General features: G+C 40.7%; 1 protein-coding gene and 1 non-coding gene across 3 annotated transcripts; both read left to right on the top strand.

Moving 5' to 3' along the window:
- The first annotated feature begins 636 nt into the window (after positions 1-636).
- LOC113136048 (U5 spliceosomal RNA) lies at positions 637-751 on the top strand. Its single transcript, XR_003296223.1, has one exon. It is a non-coding gene; the product is annotated as a U5 spliceosomal RNA (small nuclear RNA).
- Positions 752-1,973: 1,222 nt separating this feature from the next.
- On the top strand, positions 1,974-21,588 carry arhgap27 (Rho GTPase activating protein 27). Of its 2 annotated transcripts, none has more exons than XM_026315693.1 (18): positions 1,974-2,082; positions 3,310-4,151; positions 11,718-12,185; positions 13,071-13,310; positions 13,893-13,973; positions 14,715-14,837; positions 15,336-15,422; positions 16,632-16,699; positions 16,856-16,943; positions 17,391-17,492; positions 18,199-18,297; positions 18,454-18,538; positions 18,682-18,816; positions 19,426-19,524; positions 19,626-19,703; positions 19,849-19,980; positions 20,141-20,246; positions 20,403-21,588. In XM_026315693.1, exons 2-18 carry the CDS (start codon positions 3,363-3,365, stop codon positions 20,575-20,577), a joined length of 2,955 nt encoding a protein of 984 aa, XP_026171478.1. In that variant the 5' UTR covers positions 1,974-2,082; positions 3,310-3,362; the 3' UTR covers positions 20,578-21,588. The 2 variants fall into 2 exon arrangements, with proteins under 2 accessions (XP_026171478.1, XP_026171479.1); XM_026315694.1 differs by lacking the exon at positions 1,974-2,082 and adding an exon at positions 3,138-3,234.
- The last annotated feature ends 385 nt before the right edge of the window (positions 21,589-21,973 follow it).

Below are 21,973 nucleotides of genomic sequence, written 5' to 3'. Positions count from 1 at the left end.
CGGATCAAGAAAATTCAAGGGAAATGTACTGGAAAAAATATTATATAATAATATGCTGATTACTTTATCCAACATTATATCTTGGCCATTTAACTGCTGAACAAGAGACGTTGTGAAATGGCACTAATGCTCTACTATTTTCTACTGTAGTTACTACCTAAGCCCAAATTTACCTGGGATTGGAGGTAAACTTTATAACTCTTTGTGCGGGGATTGAAGTCTCTCGCGAGAACAGGACTAGCTGGCGCTACATGCAGAAGCGTCTGTATATGTTTTGTACACTAGTTTAATTTCATTCTGACTATATTTGTGTTTCTAATCTTAGAGTTAAGCTTGTCAATCTTATATTTGACATTTATTTTTGCTATGTACGAGTCCCAGAAGCTCCCCAATAGCTTGTATCAACGTATCATACCCGGCATGCACCGCGCGTAAGATTTCAACTCTATGTTAAAGCAAATGTTTATCTTTACAACACTAATTTATTAAACTGGCTGACGTTTATGTCGAGTCCTCACATGTACAATCCTGACCGATATAAAGAAGTAACGACTATTTTTAGGGGGTGCGGTGACACCGTCCGTGTGAGGTGTAGGTCGGAGAATCACTACCCCTCGTGTCCCAGCAGTAGTTAGTACACTCATGTTTCTCTTCAGATCGTATAAATCTTTCGCCTTTTACTAAAGATTTCCGTGGAGAGGAACAACATGAGTTTGACTCAATTTTTTGATGCCCTGCCTCGTGCGGGGCTTCTATCTCTGTTTAAAACCAAATTAACTAATCAGATTTGATCTGACGTATGGGCGGAGCTGCAGGGCGAGTAGTTCAAGCGGAAGTCCAAATATGGTTGTGCTAACGGTTATAGTCCATGAGTAAGAAGGTCCTGGGTTCGAGTCCGGAGACTCGTGGATTTTGTATGTTGTCCCTGTGTTTGTGTGGGTTTTCTGAAGGTGCTTTGCTCCCTTGGTTTAAAGACTTTGGGATGAGTGTGTGTGTGTCAGCCCTGCTATAGATTATCATAATTATTTCCTGTCTGTGTGTGTGTCAACCCTGCTATAGATTATCATAATTATTTCCTGTGTGTGTGTGTGTGTGTGTGTGTGTGTGTGTGTCAGCCCTGCTATAGATTATCATAATTATTTCCTATGCTTTGTGTGTGTGTGTGTGTGTGCCTTAAATAGATATGACTGCTTACATATAATATTTTGGTCTAAATGTTGCTGTGTTGTAATGTCAACATGAATCACCAGTTTCCAGTCTTTCCAGCCCTCCCTCTGTCCATGAGGTGTCACAACAACAATGCATACATACCAAGAACACTGGGAAGTATGGTTACAGTCGGACTTCCCACTTCTTGTGGCTTCTGTGCAGTGATGCCTCATCAGTTGTCTGTTTTGTTAGCGGCACACTGTCACACAGAACAGGAAATAAGAGCGAGACAGACAAACAGAAACAAATCACATAAGCAGCTGTGCCACTGCTGTACGACTTGAGCTCTCTAAATGCTTCAAGGTTGTTTGAGAGACGCCCAAAGAAAGGATATTTCTGGAAACAAAATCAGGCAAGTAGATGATTTATTATCCCACACTGAAGCCTCAGCTATCAAATTGCACAGTGTGATTTCTCTTGTTCATTCTGTTCAGTGTATTCCACTAACTTATGCTTCCTTTTGTAAAAGGTTTACTAAATTACCACACTCATTTTGATACTGTGGCTTAGATTTAACTTGGGAATTAGCGACGGATATTAGTAAACGCACTTTTTCATTTGAACTGAATGAGAAAATGTGTCCGAACCTGTGACTTGATTGTCTATACACTTTAAAAATGTATGTGTTTGCCAACAATATTAAAAATAAAATGTAAATGTTACAATTTAATGAGAAAGTTGAACTAAAAACAGAATCGTGCCTTTTATATATAACTGTTAACCCCTGTGTCCTGTGGATTTCTTGTATTATTTATTGTTTGCTGCAGGAGACAACAAAAATCTGTAAATTATTCCAAGTGCTCGATGGATGGAACAAAGCCTGATAAGGCAAACTGTGATTGCCAGGTGACGTCAGACTGACTGTGCGTTGAGGTTGGTGCCATCTTCCTGTTTTGTGGCTTTACATCTTCAGCCTGCTGCTCTAGTGGTCTATGAGTACATGTAGGCTGAAGTTGCTCTGCAGCAAATGGAAGCTACTTCCTGTGCACAGAAATAGAGGCTTGTACATCTGCCACCTTTCTGGTCATACCCAGCAAAAATCTATAGATGCATCAGGCATTTGTATAAATGAATATTATGAGAATGTCAGACACTCGTCATTACTAAAATAGGAACTCCCTGGTTCTGTGCCTTAACTTTTTTTTTTGGTGAATCAGTAATAGCTACAATAACTAGATGTAAAACTAGAGCAAAGAGATGCAGTATGACCTCAAAAACACATAAAAGTACTGAAACACAAACTGACCACAGAGAGACACAGAATGACTTTATGAAGAGATGTAAAACAATATAAAATGATCACGAACGTCCTGCTAGACAAAGTTGTTTGAAGGTGTTTTGTGTAGCGTCCACTGAGTGTCTCTTTATATATTTGTGCACAGTTGTCTCATACAAACTTTAAAGACAAGAAATAATAATATATAAAACAAATTTGAATTAAAATAATACTTTATTTTAGGTTATTATACATAAATATATATGCTAAGAAAAGTTGGTGTGGTGTGGCAAAATAGCAAAAAGGTTCCGGGTTCAAATCCCCTTTGACCCTGGAATCTCTCTGTGTAGAGTTTGCATGTTCGCCCCTGGTCTGCATGGGCGTCAGGTGACATCAGACTGACTGTGTGCTGAGGTTGGTGCAGTCTTCCTGTTTGTGGCTCAGCATCTTCAGCCTGCTGCTCTAGTGGTCTGTGAGTAAATGTAGGCTGAAGTTGCTCTGCAGCAAATGCAAACAACTTCCTGTGCACAGAAATAGAGGCTTGTATGTCTGCCACCTTTCTGGTCATACCCAACAAAAATCTGTACATTCATTAGCCTTTTGTGTAAAAGAACATTAGGACTGAATGTTAAAGAAATGTGTAATTTGTGTATCCTCCACTCTGAGTGGCTTGGTCCTGTGTAATTTAGACATTTCGCGTATCTGTGCATAGGAGCTGCTGCCTCATGATCTGTCCATTCCCCGTAACATGTTAAGGGGCTATGGTGAAAACGGGTAACGTGGTCTACAGGAGGAAGTACAAATGAACTGTGAGCTGCTGACTGACATTTTTAAAAGCTACTTTTTGAAAGCCACACCTCATTTAACATTTCCTCTTTCTGCAGCTCCAAGATGTTAATGGTGAATACACATTAACTCAGAGGCCGTAAACTGGAGCATGGAGCTTGTGTCAGTGCAGTATGAGTTTGAGTACACAGCGAAGGACGGACGCCTTGTTTCCATCAAGCCTAAGGAACTTTACATCCTGGTCTCCAAGACTAATGAGCACTGGTGGCACGTACGCAAAGACGAGCACTCCAGGCCCTTTTACGTCCCTGCACAGTATGTGAAGGAGATCTCTTCGCCTACTGAAGGTTCTCCTGGTCCGAATAAACCGGACTCAACTGAGTGTGTGACTGAGAGTAAGCCAGTGGATATTGATACAGCACAACATAAAGCGACCGCACCCACCTGTGTACCATTTAAGGATGCTTCTAGAAAGACATATCGGTTTTCCACTTTTGGTCTCTGTGATAACATACCAGATCCGAATCCCTGTGAGACTCTAAGAGAAGGGCAGACCACGAGCAGCTTGGCACCAACCATGGATAAAGTAAAGACAGTCCATTCAACAGGAGGCTTTTCAGTTAACTCAGCACCTCTGAAAGCGAACGGCCTGGATACAAAACCTCCGACCGAGATCAGGCAGCACCAGTCAGAAATCTCACTGCAGGACGATAAAACAGAACAGCCACAGATTTTCGTGGAGGATGTGGATATAAACCTGCCTTTATCCTGCAACTCTCCCATATATGACACCATACCAGAGCTAAACATCCCACAAAGTGACACTTCTGCTGAGCTGCCTATTCCTGTTTCGTCAAACAACATGTCCCCATCACAGCAGCACAGTTTGAATCAAACTGCAGAGACACCTTCTCCTACACACACGCTTTCTCCTGAGCAGGTAAGGTTTTTATGCAGCGTAACTTTCACTGCTCTGGTTTCATTCTGTTTTCTGACACTCAAGGCCAAAGTCATTTTGCGGTTGCAGCCAGGAGAGGGCGCAGTTTGATCGTGTAAAATGGTCGAGGCAGGCTACTGCAGCATTAGCTACTTGTTTCACTGGTCATTGGCCAGATGGTTTAAGATGTCACATATATTGAGTTAAATGGAGCTCACCTGTGTGTAGTGACGTGGTTTCAGTTGTAACATAATACACATGCAGACAGTGTGTTATAGTTCTGACCCTGCAGCTGCACAACATAATATATTATTGTGATTTCTAATTTTGTAATTTCAGAAATATGAAATGAACAAATCAATGAGGGCAGTTTTTAGTAACTGCTCATGCAGGAAGTAAACTGTGCTGCAGCTACAAGGTTAGGAACCACTGTGTTATGGTGATGTGTACAGTGCTGCAGCACAGTTGAACTATCTGCCCACTTCTCCTCAGTGTCATATTATTCAGCTGCGATTTCACTTCCTGCGCCCAGGAGAACCACATCTCATCAACATGTCCCTGTTTTCTGCTTTAATCAAACCTTTGACGTTCCTGAGGTGTAAATGCAGTAGGAGGACTCATTGTGCAGCACCATAGTTTACCTGGCAGCTCTTGAACTAATTCCAGTACTTCAGAGATGAGTCTCACTCTGCACCTCTGACTAAGATTTGATTGGAGCAGATTTTTTTAGACCACTTGTTGATTGTGAAGGTCCTGACTTGGAATAGCGCAGTGGCTGAGCTCACAGTGTTTGTGCCAGCTCATCAGCATATGAATGACCGCCTGTCCCCCTTCATGCCATTGCAGCGGGCTCAGAGAGGTGTTTCTTGAATACCTCAGTAAAAGCAGCTGATTCAGTGTCTCAGTTTCTGCGGGCGTGGACTCACTGTAACCGGGTGTGTATGTAGCTGTGATATTTTTCTTGGTGAACTTGGTGAATCGTGACCGTAGAGCAGGAGGCTTGTGGTCGGAGGAGTAGGAGTGTTTGTTATCAACACCAGGGCTTGTAAATTGCTGTGCGCAGCCTGTGCTTTGGCTCCAGAACAGGTTACAAACAGGTTGTATCGGCTTTGGTGGCTTATTTTCTTCTAGGGAAAGGAAAGAGTTAATCGGAAAGCTGCCCGGCCACTCCCAAACCTGCAGCTGCTACCTGGTTTCCTCAGCACCGGCGACGATCCTGGAAATGATTATTAATCGCAGGGAAACGATGAAACATTTGCCAGTATATAGCTCACCTAGTCTGCGTTTCCTGTTGGATGTAGTTTGTTAATCTTTAATCCACAAAAAAACTTTTTCTTCAGGTAAGTTTTTCCACAGTTCCACTTTGCACCTGCTGTTGGTTACAGGACAAGTGAGCCAGACAGGAGAGAGTTAGTGAAGGGGAAAGTGCCTGATGAGGCTTTTACTTAGTTTGAACCAAATGTGTGAGTCCTGTAGTGTCTGCACTGCTCCCTGTAGAGACTGACTGGAATCAGCGGCTCAGTTTGGGGGAACCATGTCTTTGGTTTTTACCATTTTAACCAAAGCTCCTTAGAATGTGTGTGTTTCAGTCTCTGCTCTGTGGAAGCTTGAATGAACCCCCCGCACTTGTAAAAGGACTGTAGACGTGCCAGGACCCCTCAAGTGCGTTAATTCTTACTCCACAATGGAGGGCCATCTCCATGGTGATGAGAGGGGGTCTGGCCTGACTCCCAGCAAGCAGCTTTTAGTGCCAGCCCTGTCATGCAGTTGTCGTGTGTGTGCATATATGTAACCTGCAGGACTGCAGAACAATTAGTCTAAATGTAGGTCAGTTAATATCGAGGGTGTAGACTGTTCTTTGGACAAAAATGGGACATTAAGTTTGGTAAGTGGATGACGTATCCACTTGGACTTGGGGATTTAAAGTTTGGTCAGTTTTAGAACTTGCAGTCAGGGATTAATGCAGATCCAGGCCTGTTTTATGGTGCTGGCCCCATGTTTGCATTTCCAGTCCTAAATATTATATTTATATTTTGCTGTTTGAAACTGAAGAGCTGATTCTGTTTCACCTACAGGAGCTTGGTAAATGCTGCTCCTCTGTGGAACAGACACAATCACATGCCGACAAACTGCTCCAACAGGTAGTGTGAGTGTCTGGTCGGACCTTTCTGTGCCTGTGTGCTTGACACAACACACGTCGATAAAGACCAGGTGCATGGCGCCTTAGCTTCCTCTTTTTCCCTGCTCACAAAAAGATCCATTATTTTCATTATTCCTGTCATATTAGTGAAGACACTGGGGCTGGCAAGTTTTCACTTTTTGAACCTTTTGTCTCAGTGTAAGGTTTTATAAGCAGCCTGTGTGTCACACAGCTTGGTACACATGTTTCATTTGAGCTGTATGTACCTCGGAAATAATCAGCCTGTATGTACTGAAGGGACATAGTTTCTATAGAACAAATACTAGATGAAATCTTTGGAAAAATCCACAGAGACATTTGACACTGCTTCAATTCCAGTTATCAAGCTATTTCTGAATGATTCATAGACTTTGGTCTTTGGTTCATGTACAGATTGGGCAGGGAGAGGCCTTTTCCAGTTCTTTTTATTAGATTAGGAACAAGAGGTGCAGTTCAATAACTGTATTTAAACCTCTGTAATGGTGCTGAATATTTTTAAATCCAGATGTCAAATAGTTTTCTGGATGTTTAGTCAGTGCAATGGTAACGTGAGAGGCAAAAACAAGGACTTGGGCAGCCAGTTTCTGAAAGCTGTTTGTCAACAATATGAACAGTAAATACAGAGTTGGAAAGTAGCACTTACACTCAACACGCCAACTTGAAATGTAAAGCTAAAAAAAAAAATCTGCATCTTTTGTCTTATTCTGCCTTTCATCTCACCTGGGCAGTCGTGGAGACGCCTTGAAATATTGATCTTTCAAATCACATGTAGATAATCTGCAGGACGCCTCAGCTGGTCTTCGTCAGCAGCTGCATGAGCCATACACATGGAATGTCTTTTGTTTCTTAACTATTTGTAAAATGTTTTGTAAAGTTGTGGTGACATGTTTGATTCCACTTTAAAGACTGTGGTGTTGTGCTGTAGTTCTTCGTGCAGAGCAGAAGGTTCCCAGAAAATCAACTTCTGTTGCAGCCCCAGATGTTTTAATGACCAGATTCAGCAGGCTGCTTGTTTGCATGTTGTGTGTTTATTTACTTGCACCTGCAGCTAAATGTCAAGGTGCAAATGAGTGGGTTTCTTATGTTTGCTGGCTCATTTATAGTTACCTTAGAGAGTACTGAAACAAATGCTACTTAAATAGTTTCCCTTGTTCTCAGATACAAATACGAAGTAAACGTGAGACAGAATCTGCCATGAACAAGCAGCATCTGCAGGTGTCGTTTCACGGCCTGCAGATCTGGCCTGCAGTGCAGACAAGAACTCAGTAAGCTGGTTTATTCTACATTGGGCATTTCTGAAGTTATCCTGGATTCTGAGCCAGGAAGAGAGTGATGCAAGAGGGGGTGGAGCCACATTGATTCAATAGCTCAACTGTGTGCTTTGTGGCGTGATTTGGGCCCCAATTTGGTTCTCCATTGTTTGATTGGATGAGTCCTAATGTGGTTAAGTAATAGGGCAGATTGCTGCTTCATGCATTGCTGAGGGCAGAGAGTTGCCTCCTCTGCACTGAAGGATTTTCACTCAACCATGTTTGAAAAGATGGTTCAAGGTCTGAACACAGAGTCTTTCAAGGACAAAGTCTTGCATCTCTCAAGTCAAACAAGCTAAAAACATTTTCATAGAAGACAAAACTACATCGGTATGTGAAAGATATCCTTCACCGCAGTCTGCACTTATCTCTGGAGCCAGAAACATCAGTTTAATCTCTTCAAGTTTTTTTCTTAGGCACATTTGAATAGGAAAATATCTTCTGTTTTGGATGTTCCAGGAAACATTGATTCGCTACAGCACTGATACACACTACACTTACAAATCAATCACCACGGTTAGCTATAGCAGTATGAACAAAAGCAGTACCCACTACTTAAAATATCTAATATAAGATTACCTCTAACCACAAACCGTGTCTTAAAACAGCCTCAAGTTGCTGTTGTTGCTGTGTGCACACGGGCTGATGCTGCACCATGTTAACGGAAGTGTTACTCGAACCAATGGCCATGAAACTAGACTTCCTGTTTCAAACATTGGATTAATAACATGGTGTCTCATCAGGGCAACCTGACAAAGCAGCCCTTCCATATCACTGTGGGAAATTAGCACTTCCCTTTTGTCCCTTTTTATTGGCTGAGCGAACTCCTAGAAGAGGAGTGAACACTGTAGACATGCTACACATGTAGAAAACAGAAGTACTTAGTAGTTTTCATGTTTTGTAAAGTGTTGGCTTTTCTTCTTTTGAGTATACCTCTGTACTGAAGGCCATGTGCTCTGCAAACTTTTGTTTCCATTGCGGTAATTCCCTTTGGTATCATATGGGTATGCTGGCAGGAAGTAGGTTATAGTGACCTGGAAAGTTGATGTTGCTCCCAATATCTAACCCTCTTCTCTGCTGTGTTTCATTGTCTCTCTCTGGATAATGCTTGTAGCACACACAGACAGTTGCCCTCTACCCCCCTATCCTGTGCAAAGGAATTCATGCATAGACGCACACACAAACACAGACACACACACATCTCACCCAGTCCTCACATAGTCCCTTCCTGCCGCTATTGTAACAGAGCTCACAGTTCTTCTTTCTGTCTGGGCTGCAACTGCCACAGCTGCTGCAAGAGGAGGATGTGTGTGTGAGGGTGTGCTCTCGAATTTTTGCCTGTCTTTCACCACAAGTTGGCTGAATGTGGTCGCACGAGTTGCTTTAGTTTGTTGTCGATGTGTACATGTGGATTAATGGCTCCTGTAAGTAGAACAATATAAACATGGTGGACACGTACTCCAGCGCTTGGTCCGGTCACCGGGCCAAGCGGGGCTTGACTCTGTCGGTGGCTCCTCAGGTAGGTCGTCACACTGAGGTCACACAGCATCTTTTTATTAGTAAATGATATTATTTGTGAGGCCAGCATACTTCATATGTATTGATAACCACCTTACTTCCTGGTTTGTGTAAACAAGCCACCTCTGCACTTGTTTCTTTTTCTGTACTGAGTAAAGTGGCGTAGATGGTGAACTGACAGCGCTGAATGTTTTACACTGGATCTTAAAAACCCTTTAGATGTTCTTATGTGTTAAACGGCTTTCTCATCAGTCCAAAACATGGATTTTCTGTCTCAACGTACCACGGAAGAACTCCACCCCAGTGGGCTTAGGTCTAAATTTGACAGTTTTGGTTGTGGTCGGTGAGTTTTAGGTCACGTATTCAAAGTGTGAGAATTTTGTATGACTATACCAGAGGGCTTTCTATTAGGATGTGTCGATGCAGATGCTTCAAAGTAAAAGTGTGACAGAACATTTTCGAATCTCCTTGTTCCAAGGCTTTGTGCTATTTATCACAATAGACTAGTTTTTATTATTTGGGTTTTAGGCATGAAGCTTCTAGTTTACCTATACACACTGCGAAGACAACAACTGGGACAGCAGACAAAGGATTCAGATCCTTAAAGGAAAATGTCAGTGCATTTAGAAGTACAACTTTAAAATAATAGACCCGCATTCGAAAACCCTTATCAGTGAAGTATAAAATGGTATTCCCTATCTGTCACACCTTGCACCATAGAATTTATGTGTATCTGATTTTATACATAGATCATGCAGTTTTCCATTTATTGCATGTGGTTGGGGTTTAGTGGCTCTGTTCCAGAGGATGTGGATATTCCATGGTAGCTATTTCAGAGCTCATTGATGCAGCTGTGTCATTTCCTCTGTGTAGTCGTCGTGTGTTGTTTGGAATCAATCTGATTCGGGGTCACTTGTCTGGTTTGTCCATATTGATTGCCTCGTGGTCATATTCAGATCAATAGAGAAGCAGAGTCAGCAAACTGATAACACTGAAGAGGCAGATAAAAAAACAAACAAAACACAGTTGATAAAGAAACCAATAATGCAAAGATGCAGCTCCTCACTTTGCTATTCTTTCACTGATGTTTACGATTATCTCCTGGTCTCCTCAGCATGTCGGTGGAAACAGTATCAGAATATACAAACACTCCATTAAAAAAGATCCTCAAGCAATAGCACAGACATATTATCAGCTAAATATACTTAAAGTTATTAAATATATCAAAATATCAAACTCAAAAGATTAAATATCAAAATAAAAGTGAAACAAAGGTTGATAGTAGGTCTGAATATCCTTACTGCAGTTTCTCCATTTAAGAGATTTTGTGTAGTGGACAATGCAGATCACATGATTTGTAGAAAACACCTTTTATGCCTTAACAACAAGTGACGACAACTGTCAAATAAACGTACTGCAGTGAAAAGTGCAGTATTTGCTGCTAAAGATGTAGTGGAGTTAAACTATAAAGTAGCATAGAATTGAAATTGTTTTTCTTTACTGCAGTACTGAAGTAAATATGTGAGGTTACTATATGTGTGCTTGTTGATCACAGTGATCCACAGTTGCAGCACACACAGGTCTCAGGTCTCGGTAAATATGGATCAGGAGATTAGCTGTGCAATGGGTAGCAGTTAGAGTAGTGTGAGAGAAACAACAGCCTCTCTCTGTGTTTGTGCCATTATGACTGAGTGAGAGAGTTCAGGGCGTAACACCGGTGAGAAATGAGTAACTTAAAGAAAGAGTGTTTTTATTTTGGCAGGGGTCACTGTAAGAGCAGTGCTGCTGACAGACGCAGCCTTTCATCACACAGTTTAAGCAAATTAGTTGTGTTGATCGGGACCATTTGCATACCATGTTCCTGCCATGAAGCAGGTCCACACTCTCTGGATGAAAGTAACGTCACATTGACGTTTCGCCAACTTTGAAAATGCAGTTTGTATTTAAGCACTAAAAAGAGTTTTTATTCATTATAGGAGGACTGGTAGTTGCTTTGCAGTGGGGCAACAAAATCAAGCCTAATGTGTTGTTATAGTGCTAATGTGTAACCCAGTTCTTAGTCCTTGTCTAATGGCCTCTGGCCAGAGGTTGTCATTGGATTGGTGGTTAATCTAACACACATTGTGGCAGAATTAGCAAAGCTCATCACAAACTAGCATCTTAATCTGACTCAAACGACTAGTACAGACACAGACTTTACTGTTTTGATGAGTCTGAGTGACTTTGTAGACAAGAAATGATACTAAAATTGGGTAATGATCATAATGGTGGCAGGAACACCTCTGTGGGTGTTTTTTTTTTCAGCTGTAGGCAACTTCCTCTATGCTGAAAGATGCGGAAGACTGACTTTAGTAGAGTTATAGTACGATCAGCAGACTGATGCTTGTCACTGTTTATCTGTTTAACGCACCATTTGTCTCGTGTAAACTGGTTTCTGAGTACTCCAAGCAATGAGACTGTCATTTGAAAACTTGTTATAGTATGTAGGAAAATAGTTATTATGAAATAACACATGTGGCTGTGTTTCAGTTTCTACATCAGCATTTTTTGGCTTTTCTTCAGGTGGAGAATGAAAGTCTGCGGTCAGCTGTGTATGTCAATGTAGCACAGCTTCGCCAAAGCATCTCTGAGTCTCCTCCATCAGCTGCTTCACCCTCCTCTCCTTCCTACCTTAGTCAAGAAGGATGGGAGGTGCACTTTGATCAGGAGAGTAGACAGGAGTACTATTACCACCCAGCCACAGGGCGCACCACCTGGGACTGTCCTTTTCTAGACTCCCCCACGGATCCTGAGCCACCCTGTGCAGAGGAGGTTTGTTCACCGTCATCTCCTCAGTCTTTTCTATTTTCTCCATCCTCCCCCCCTGTGTGGACATCAGACTGGGAGCAGTTGGTGGATGAGACCAGCGGTCGCCCCTACTTCTACAACCCAATGTCTGGGGAGACATCCTGGGAGCCTCCAGAGCCGCAGAGCCCGTATCCCCCTCTGATGGAGCCTATGAGTGTGCACAGGTTTCACGAGGACGGGCCGGTAAGGACGGACTGGCTGCTCTACTTATCCCCCCGCTGTCTCCTGTTTTAGCCTCACCCAGGGGGATGATGTAAATACATTCTGCTGTTAATGGAATTAAATCTCCTGCACCTACATAGCAGACATGACTCACTTTCATTTGGAAAGCTCACAGCACCAGAGCAGAACATCCCCAGTAGTCCCCAGTAGTGTCCCTAACTTAAAAAGACCCGAGACATGTGTCCTCATTTTGAATTTGCTTAAAAAGCCTATGGATCATTTCTAGAATATGATGTTTTGAGATTCACAGGATATGGTGAAATACTGAGATGCTTCACCGTGCACCAGTATTGATTCACACATTTATTTTCTGCTGTTTTCTTCACGACCCAAACAACATGTGACCCCCTTTTCTGCTCCTTAATAACATTTCTGTGATAGATTAATAATAGACCAAGAAAGACTGACGCTTTGAGGTCATGGTCATGCAGTGACTTGTTTTCAAAGTCACAGAAAAGTTCTATATCAGGGTCGCAGGAGGAAATTAGTCTGACACTAACACCACTTTACTAAGATGAAGTAACATTTCAGAATAAAACGGAACTGAGGAAAGACCAGTCTCAGTTGTTTTGATCTTCTCATCTAACTCTCCACATTACAGTGAATAAACACATTTACCCAAATGTTAAAGAAGACAAAAAACATTCCCAAATATCAAACACTCAAATGTCAAATATTTGCTTTTTTGCCAGAGTTTCTTTTTCAGCACTCCCAGACCTGTAAAAATCAAACATTCATTGGTTAATCTGCTTAGAGCTAGTGCACCTTGCAGGGCCACACCAACCTCAACATCATTTTCATATTAATGTGTTTTGTTTCCATACGTCCTTACCATTACCTCTCCAGCCTCCTCTACCGGCGGAGGACTACCCCTCAGAGGATTACCCAGCTGCTGATCAGCAAGAATCCTATGAGGATCTCCATGCTACCGGACCTCCCACCCTGCCTAAAGAGTACGCCTTCATCCCTGTGAACCGGACCATCATCCCCAGGGCCAACCTGGACCGTAGCGCCCCGACTGGTTGGAACCGCACAGTGGAGCCCAATGGGACCTGGGTGTTCACCAGTGAACACTCTGCAGATGAGGTACATCCAAGGACTCACTGACACATTTGAGCCTGAGAAACTCTGGATAACAGGAGTTGTGCATGTGTCTTTCATAGACATTGACATTAAGAGATCACTGTTATAGAAAGTATTTTAGTTCCTCCTCAGTGGTCGTCTATGATTGTCGGTGTTCACTCAGAATAACATGGTGAAGGCCAGAGTAGGCCTGAGCTCTGAAGCAGAGGTGCAAGATTAAAAAATAGACACCATGTGGTTTGTAGTCATTTTACGTATTCTTTTGGTGGTCTCTCATGTTCTTTCCCCAGTTTGTGTTCATTTCTAGCTTTTCTATCTCTACAGTCATTTTCAACAAAAAATCCATTCACAGTTTTCTGGTCTAGAGGCCCCCCTGACTCTTTGGGCCCCTGTTCAGTAACCCATTAATGTGTGAAGAATGCACCAACACAGCCGCACTAGCTATGATAAATGCTGCTGGTGTGGTTAAAAAGAAAACTAGAGATGTTTTTTATTTTTTCCTGCGCATCACCACAAAATCTGTCTCAGCATTGTGTGAAATTATCAGTTTTACAAATTTGCTAATTATTGTTTCTTATGTAACAGTGGATCCAGTCTGTGGATGAGCGAGGGCAAACTTATTACTACCTGAGGGACGGCTCCAAGTCTCAGTGGAACCTGCCTGAGGTAAAGAGCTTCCTGTGCTTGTAAAAGTGCAATAGATGAGCATCAGAGCTGGGGCCACTTTGTTCATGATGCAAAGAACATGGCAGTATGGGTGGGAGGGGGCTTGTTGAAAATGAAACTAAGCAGTAATTCTACTTAAAGCCGTTTAATTTTTATACTGATAATATTTTATTTGCCACTTTACCACACTCTGCCTCACTGTTTTGCCTGTGCAATTATAGAGTCTGTATTTTTAAGGGAACTTTGCAGTGTAAATAGAAATATTGCCCAACATGACAGTGGGATATTGTTTTTTCAGCCCTGAGAGGTGTCAATAGAGGCAGGGCAGCCTGTATGTAGCCTGCAAAGTAAAACTCAGGGAAGAGAAACGATTCCAACACGCTGCACCACTCGCTGCTGCTCAGTGAACTTATTGGTTTAGTAAATTTGGCAGCTCAGACAAGCATATCAGCCATTTCTCTCAAGTATCCTCCTTTGTTATGTGGACTGTGGTGGCCTGAACAGTATTAGAACAGTGTTTACTGAGACTTAGGTCAGAAACCTGAACCTGAAACAATAAAAGTGAGAGAGACTAAAAAGACATTTTGAAAAGTGAGTGATGTTACCTCTGCATTCAGGACATGAGTTCAGCCATATATTAGTTCACTCATGTCTGGTTTAAAGTAAAACAGGTCTTTGAATTTGTCTTGCCACTTAAGAGTTTTATATTTGCTGAACTGAACTGTGTGTTGGTCCCTCCAGGCTCCTGTAGCTCCAGGCCACTCCAGGGTGGAGAATGGTGTTGAGACAGAGTCTGTGTCAGTCTTTAAGAACTGGAGACACACGGTGGGACCTGCACAGTTCAACCCAGCCCAGGATGATGGGGTACACACGCACACACGCACACACACACACACACACACACACTTTCTCTCTCTCTCTCTCTCAAACCTGCGTGAACATGCACATGCTGCATCACACATCTAGGGTGTGTCAGCTGACTTAAACAGAAGGCTTCAGTCAGAGAAATGTAGTGAGGGTGAGTCCCGACTTAACAACCGACACAGGATTTTAACCCTTATTTAGCAAGGCAAATCTCCTGCAGCGCTCTGTTGTTCACAGTGGCAGCCTGAGGACCGAGCTGCAGCATTTATGCCTGGGATAACACCTGGGAGTTACTGCATTTTTGACATTTCATTGTAGCAATAAGACATTTTTGGCTAATCATTAAAACATAAATCCTGTCTTGTGATTTTTGGAATAACCTTTAATTCCGTACGATTATGGCTGTAATCTCACTTACATTTGAGATATTCTTGCTCTTATGTCTTATGAATGAATAATCCTAAAATCTCCTTTTACTGTTCTTCCCCTGCTGAACAGAGGTTTGTGCAGTCTCACAGGAGGAATGCATCAGATTACAGCAGTGACAGCTCCAGTACAGGAAACTCTCCAGAAACGCAGCCTAACGTGAGTGGAACCTGTGTGTTTTGATAGTGATAACTCTAGAATAACTCAAGGTTGAAGACAAATGACAGGGAGCCATTAATGATGTTCTATCTCTCTCTGAAGGCTTTTGGGTTTAGACCCTGGAGAAATCCTTATTATCTGACCTCGAGGTGGCTGCGCTATAACGTGGGTTGTGAGATTGAGTGTTTCCCTGCATCAAATATCATGCTTATTTGCATCATCCTGTCTTTCATATAGTGATGTTATTCCCCTGCTAGAATACACAGACCACCATGGTATAAACGTCCCTCTTTGTGTTTCCCCATAGTGTGTTTCCATAATGTGGCACATTGAAAGCCTATTAACTAAGAGAGGAAGATTTGTGCTAAAAGTACCATAATTCTGGAATCAATCCTCACATTATCTTCAGATAAAGATTAAACACATTTTTGTGCTGGAGAAAGACTGTGGATTTTCTCACTTGTGATCTTTTAAAGGCCAGAATGAACAGGAGGAACCCATCTTTTAAATGTTGTTAATTCTCTAACCAAAAGCTTTAGAGGGATAAACAGACTAATGTCTGATCACAGGTGACAGGTCATGTTACTAAAAATGTTCAGGTTGCAGAAATCCTTAATCATGGTGTGTCATGATATTCTGTGCTGTTCCCTTTTTCAGTAAATCCTGTGACAAAACCAACCAGTAGTATAAGTGAAAACAAAGTCTGATATATCTTCTTCCCATGTTTGATAGTCTGCCCCACAAATATCACCCTCTGTCCTTAAACCCCTGAATCAGAAAAGGCAAAACTCCCTGTTACAGTGGAGAAAACCAACATCCCCCTTTTTGTTTTAGGATACGAGACGTGTAGAAAAAATCATCACTGTGTACAGAAGTTAATTTTTCCATGCAAGTTTCAAGTGTCTGTTAAAACAATATTGGTGTTCACATATTTATGAGAGAAGTTTTTAAGGTTATGCACTTTTCCATCCACTATCAAACATAGTTGCATTTCTGGTGACAAGCTTCAGGGCTGCAACAGCTGTTCTCACACACCTGTATATATGGGAACATCAGTTTATTCATATTGTTTTAAGGCAGAAGTGTGTGTTCAGCAGTTTAACCTGAGTTGTGTGCCCTCTCATATCATCACATGCCTCGACTTAGTTTAAGCCAAACAATTACAAGTAGTCTGCAAAAACATTAAAATGCTATCTTTTACATTTTCAGGTGCAGAACTTAGAGAAAGCAGGAATTCTCAACAAAACAAAAGTGTCAGAAAATGGCAAGAAAGTAAGGTAAGCTTAAACTGCCTTGGTGGGTTTTCTTTCTCCAGGTATTACATTCTCATGTTGCAGGTTTTTGAGTATGGGTGTGATTGGAGTTGTGCGTCATCTCCCCTAAAGCTCTCCGGTGCTTTGTTCTGTGTTACTTTATTTTTTTCTCCATTTCAGGAAAAACTGGGCGCAGACATGGACGGTTCTTCACGGAGGAGTGCTGACGTTCCACAAAGACCCAAAGTCTGCAGCAACCGGGGCCTCGGTACGATGTGCACATAAGTAACACTTAGAATGTTTATATACCATCATAGGAAAAGAAAATGCTCATCCAGCGTTAATAAGTAGATCTGACATGTGAATGCAACATTCCTACTCATCTTGCATTCTGTACATTACTGAGAGGCTTGTGACTGGGTGAGTCCAACACAATAAACCACAGACTTTTCTTTTTCTTTCCTTTTTGCCTTGAAGTTTCAGTACTCCGGGAAAAACTTGTTTCATATACTTTTTGGTATCATGTTAGGGATCAAGGAACAGAAAGTGCAGCATGATGCAGGCTGTTATTTTCACATTTATGAAGTGTGACAGGGCAGACAAGCCCTCGGGTCATGGACCGAGTGCGACGCTCACTGCTCTTGTTAAAATGCAGCTTGTTTACTGGAATGCATTGCACTCTGTTTTTAAAGCAGCTGTTTTTTCCTCCACACAGAACAAGACCAATCAGATTGTTCCAGAGGTCACGGTGGAGCTGAAAGGAGCAACAATATGCTGGGCTTCGAAGGACAAATCCAGCAAAAAGAATGTTTTAGAGGTGTGTTTGTGTGTTCATCTTTGGTTTCCTTTAAGTCTCTGGAAACACATTTTCTTTGTTCATATTTGTCTATAAAATTAAACAGTCCTGATTAATTAAAACCATAAATGTTCAAAAAACATTTTTTAAGTATTTATCCAAAATTTAACGCTTAATTGTACTAGTGTCTCTGTGAGGCTGTAGTTAGGCTCAGGGGAGCTTTTGAGCTAAATGCTAAAATCAATAACAATGCTAAGGGGTATAACGTTTACCATGTTCACCATCTCAGCTTAGCATGTTAGCATGCTAACATTTGCTAATTTGCACCAAACAGAAAGTATGGCTGAGGCTGATGGAAATGTCATGATGTTCAGTACATAAAAATGAGCATTGAACACATCATACATTTGATTGATGATGAAAAATTATAGGATCATTCATTTATTACAATTCATTCTGAGGGAAACATAATTGTCTGATTTCACAGCAATCCCTCAAATAGTTTCCAGGCATCTAAAATCTTGACTGGTTTTAAACCAGTGATAAAAGTTGAGACTAAAGAGAAATGAAAAGCTCATAAACAAACTGATTTTATCTTTGGTATAAAATATGTGTCCATATAGGATCCTATCACTCATAATAAAAAAATCTATGTGAAGTTTTCAGAGCATTTAAGATACAAAAGTATGATGAAATGTTCTCTAATATAGATTTTTCTATCCTCCAGTTAAAAGGTAAAAATGGTATGGAGTTTCTGATACAGTACGATACAGAGAGCATCATCAGTGACTGGCACAAGGTCTTAATGGACACCATACGACAACTGGTAAGGACTTTCATGCTGTTTCTAATTAATGTTTCACTGTAGGAAAATCTGCCTCTTAAGAAGAATATTTCAACCCGACACCTGTAGAAATCGGCCTGTGTCCAGATTAAGGTCATTATTGTTCCTTACCTCTGTCTGATTGACTGTTTTCATCAGGAGTACCAGGACCATCACTCAGAGGAGGAGGATGGGGACTTATATGAGAAGATACCAAACACAGAGCGAGATGACAAGCGAAAATGTAAGTTAAACTACATTTCCCTCACTTTTAATGCAAATCCTGTCTGATTTAACTGTGGCATGACTGACGTAATCACTTTGACCCAGTTAAATATATCAGGCCCATTGAGATCTACAGTTACAGCCATTTTGCCACTTTTCTAGCCTTGAGGCCAAGTTCCACACCCTCATCCAGTTCTGCTGGAGACACAGACCAGAAGAAGGTTCGAACTAAGCTGATGAAGCTCCTCATGAAACGCCCCACGCTGCAGTCCGTCAAAGAGAAAGGCTACATCCGAGGTAACGGAGGCATTTTGTATTATAGCTCTTTTCTGGTTTTGGCTGTGTTGAACTGGGGCTAATAAAAACTGGTACGGAATAAAAATGAACCAGCTGGAAGTCTGTGAGATGACTCCAAGATGATCCAGATTTGCTTTTCATTTGCCATTTAAAGGCTTCTTCTCGTGAATTTTGCAGGAAACATTGACAATGTTGCCAAAAAACTCACAGTTAAGGCTGATTTGCACATTAATTTAAAATTTCTGTAGCTGTTATTTCCTATGAAAAATAATTCTTGCACTGGCACATCCTGTGTAATCTTATTGCTATGAACATGGTGCACATTTAACTTCTTATATATTGATTTATTTCATACTTATTTTATACTATTATGTTACTTTTTCTTACAGTTTATTATTATAATTTTATATTCTACTGTTTCTATGAATGTTGTAATATTACTTAGTGGGTTTCATAATACTTGATGTTTTTTCATCTATATTTCCATGTACTTCTGTTGAAACTGTTGCTTGTGTATAGTTATGAACATATTATGACTTTCCGATGTAGATCGTTTTTCTGATCTTTTCTCTCTCAGCAAATAATAATAAAATGCTAATGTTCCTGTAGACAATGTGTTTGGTTGCCATCTGGCCACACTGTGCGCACAGGAGAGAAATACAGTCCCAAGTTTTGTGGACAAATGTATCAACGCAGTAGAAAGGAGAGGTAACCTGTTTTATATCAGTACCAAAATAATACTCACGTCTTTTTGCTGTTTGCAGTACAAGACTGAACTAGCTACTGTTTTATGATGTACTGATTTTCAGGTTTGGACATTGATGGACTCTATAGAGTGAGCGGAAACCTCGCTGTCATTCAGAAGCTACGCTTCAAGGCCGATCATGGTAAACCCCACTAGCATACACGTTAAAATCAATAATTCAGTCAATGACCCAAGGTAAAGAGAAAGTAGATGCTTCATGGTGATTTGCTGTAGACAGCATCGCCCCCTGCTGTGCTCTAACAGGCTGTGCACTTGTGTTAAAACAGAGGAGCTGGACCTTGAGGATGGACAGTGGGAGGACGTTCACGTCATCACCGGAGCGCTGAAGCTGTTTTTCCGAGAGCTTCCTGAGCCACTTTTCCCATTTAGCCACTTTAATGAGTTCATTGATGCCATCAGTAAGCAGATTTTTGAATCCATAAATTCATTGTGAGGAGACCATATCACCAGTTGTGTGGATAAAATCTTATATATTTCGTCTGAATATGGCAAATATGTCTGTTAATGGCTCAGATGATATTTATAACTCTTTAACATTTTTACTTTTGTTTTTTCTAGAAATTTCTGATGGTACAACAAAATTCAATCACATTCAATCCCTGGTCAAATCACTTCCTCATGCAAATCATGATACCATGAAGCGCCTTTTTGGGCACTTACGCAGGTATACTTCATCCTGTGGGTCTTTCATTACATAGTTTGAGAACTTGTACAATAAGAGATAATAAAGTTTTATTTAATAGAAAGTCTTGCCTTAGCTGCTCTGCACAAACCAATAAAAAAAGCACCCCTCACAGTATTGTGTTGTTTCTTCTGGCAGGGTCATTAAATATGGGGAGAACAATCGCATGACTGTGCAGAATGTGGCAATTGTCTTTGGCCCGACGTTGCTTCGACCTGAGATGGAATCATCCAACATTGCGGTGCACATGGTGTGTCAGAACCAGATAGTGGAGTTCATCCTGAATCATTATGAGCGTATCTTCTCCAGCTAAAGCTTTCAGAGCCTCCAATGGGCAAACACCTCATGTGCTCAAGTTATCTGAAGTACTAGATGTTTCTTGCCGTGGACACACAACTTCCAGTGCAGCACCTACAAACAAAAATCTTCTTACAAATAAGTGAAAGGGCTTTTCAAGTTTTATTTGCACAGAAGTTTAACCATGTAAACTAGATAAAGGGACTTTCCAACATTCTTTGCTGAGAACATGGTGCATTTTTAACCCTGTTTTGTCCAGATTTTCTCCATAGGAGGATCTCACTGTTAGAACTCTGTTTGGCAGTATTGTAGATTTCGAAATGGAGCAGGTGCAGACAAGTGTGGTTTGGTTATTTGTCTCAGAGCATTTGATCTTGTTACTTTGGATTATATCAGATTGCCACTGGTCCCTGAGGCTCCAGCTGTTTTAATCTCAACAGTCAGTTCCTGGAGATTTTAATGGTTCATTTTTATTTTGTTGTGTTTTACTGTATGTCGGTTAGAACTCACGTCAAATATGCATTAATCTCTTTAAGAAATGATCAGTGATAGCTCCATCTTTATTTTAGAAGGTTTAATGACATTTAAATATTGTTTTGGATTTTACAGTAATTCACAAATGGCAATAACTGAGATTGTATTCTAATACTGCATGTTTTTCTGTCTTATTTTACCTATGGATTGATTTGCTGTAATATAGAAATGTATAAAAGAAGAACTATTAATACAAATATCTTGCTGTGAAGTAGGTGGTGACTTAGAATACTTATGGAACCTGTAGGTTCTTTTCCACTGAATTGTAAAACACAATTTTCGATGATGCTGTACTTGAAGAAACTGTATAATAACAAAACAGAAATAAAAAGTTAGTAATACATATTTTTGACAGAAGTAAAGTCAGTCTGAACATAAAAAAATAAAAGTGGATATTAGAAGAGATTTATGTCCTGTAAATAGAACTAGATGGCATATTTATGCTTCAAGTTGATAAATGCACATGCTATTCAATAATAAAATAACTTTGTTTAAAAAATGTGTAGTTGTGTTTATTCTCATCAAAAAGATCTAAAAAAAATATGTAAACCAACACTAATGTACACATGAACCTGATGGATGGTTTTCTGATTATTCATTAAAATACAAAAAAAGGCTATTATGCTGTAACAACTATATATATGACAACTGAAAGTGTTTTATCTGCTCTCATTCTCTTAAAGTTAATTTTAGTCTATTTAAAACGGTTTATTTTAATTTTCTTATGTACTTTGTCTTTTATTTCTGTAGAGTGAATTACTGTGTACGAATTGTGCTTTACAAACAAACTTACCTTGCCTATAAGGAAAATTCATATAATTTATGTGCAAATTAACATATATTTGGTTAAAAAAATAAGGACGACTCCTACCTTTTAT

This window comes from Mastacembelus armatus, chromosome 19 (genome assembly GCF_900324485.2).
Source record: "Mastacembelus armatus chromosome 19, fMasArm1.2, whole genome shotgun sequence".
NCBI classification, from domain to species: Eukaryota; Metazoa; Chordata; class Actinopteri; order Synbranchiformes; family Mastacembelidae; genus Mastacembelus; species Mastacembelus armatus.
Note: the sequence above shows the minus strand (reverse complement) of the source record. Positions and strands in the feature narration are given on the sequence as shown.

Excerpts from the sequence above, each read along its gene's own strand:
- arhgap27 (XM_026315693.1), top strand. The coding sequence starts at position 3,363 with ATGGAGCTTGTGTCAGTGCAGTATGAGTTTGAGTACACAGCGAAGGAC. Across the intron at positions 17,493-18,198 it reads GCAAAAAGAATGTTTTAGAG|TTAAAAGGTAAAAATGGTAT; the intron begins GTGTGTTTGTGT and ends TCTATCCTCCAG. Across the intron at positions 18,817-19,425 it reads AGAGAAAGGCTACATCCGAG|ACAATGTGTTTGGTTGCCAT; the intron begins GTAACGGAGGCA and ends ATGTTCCTGTAG.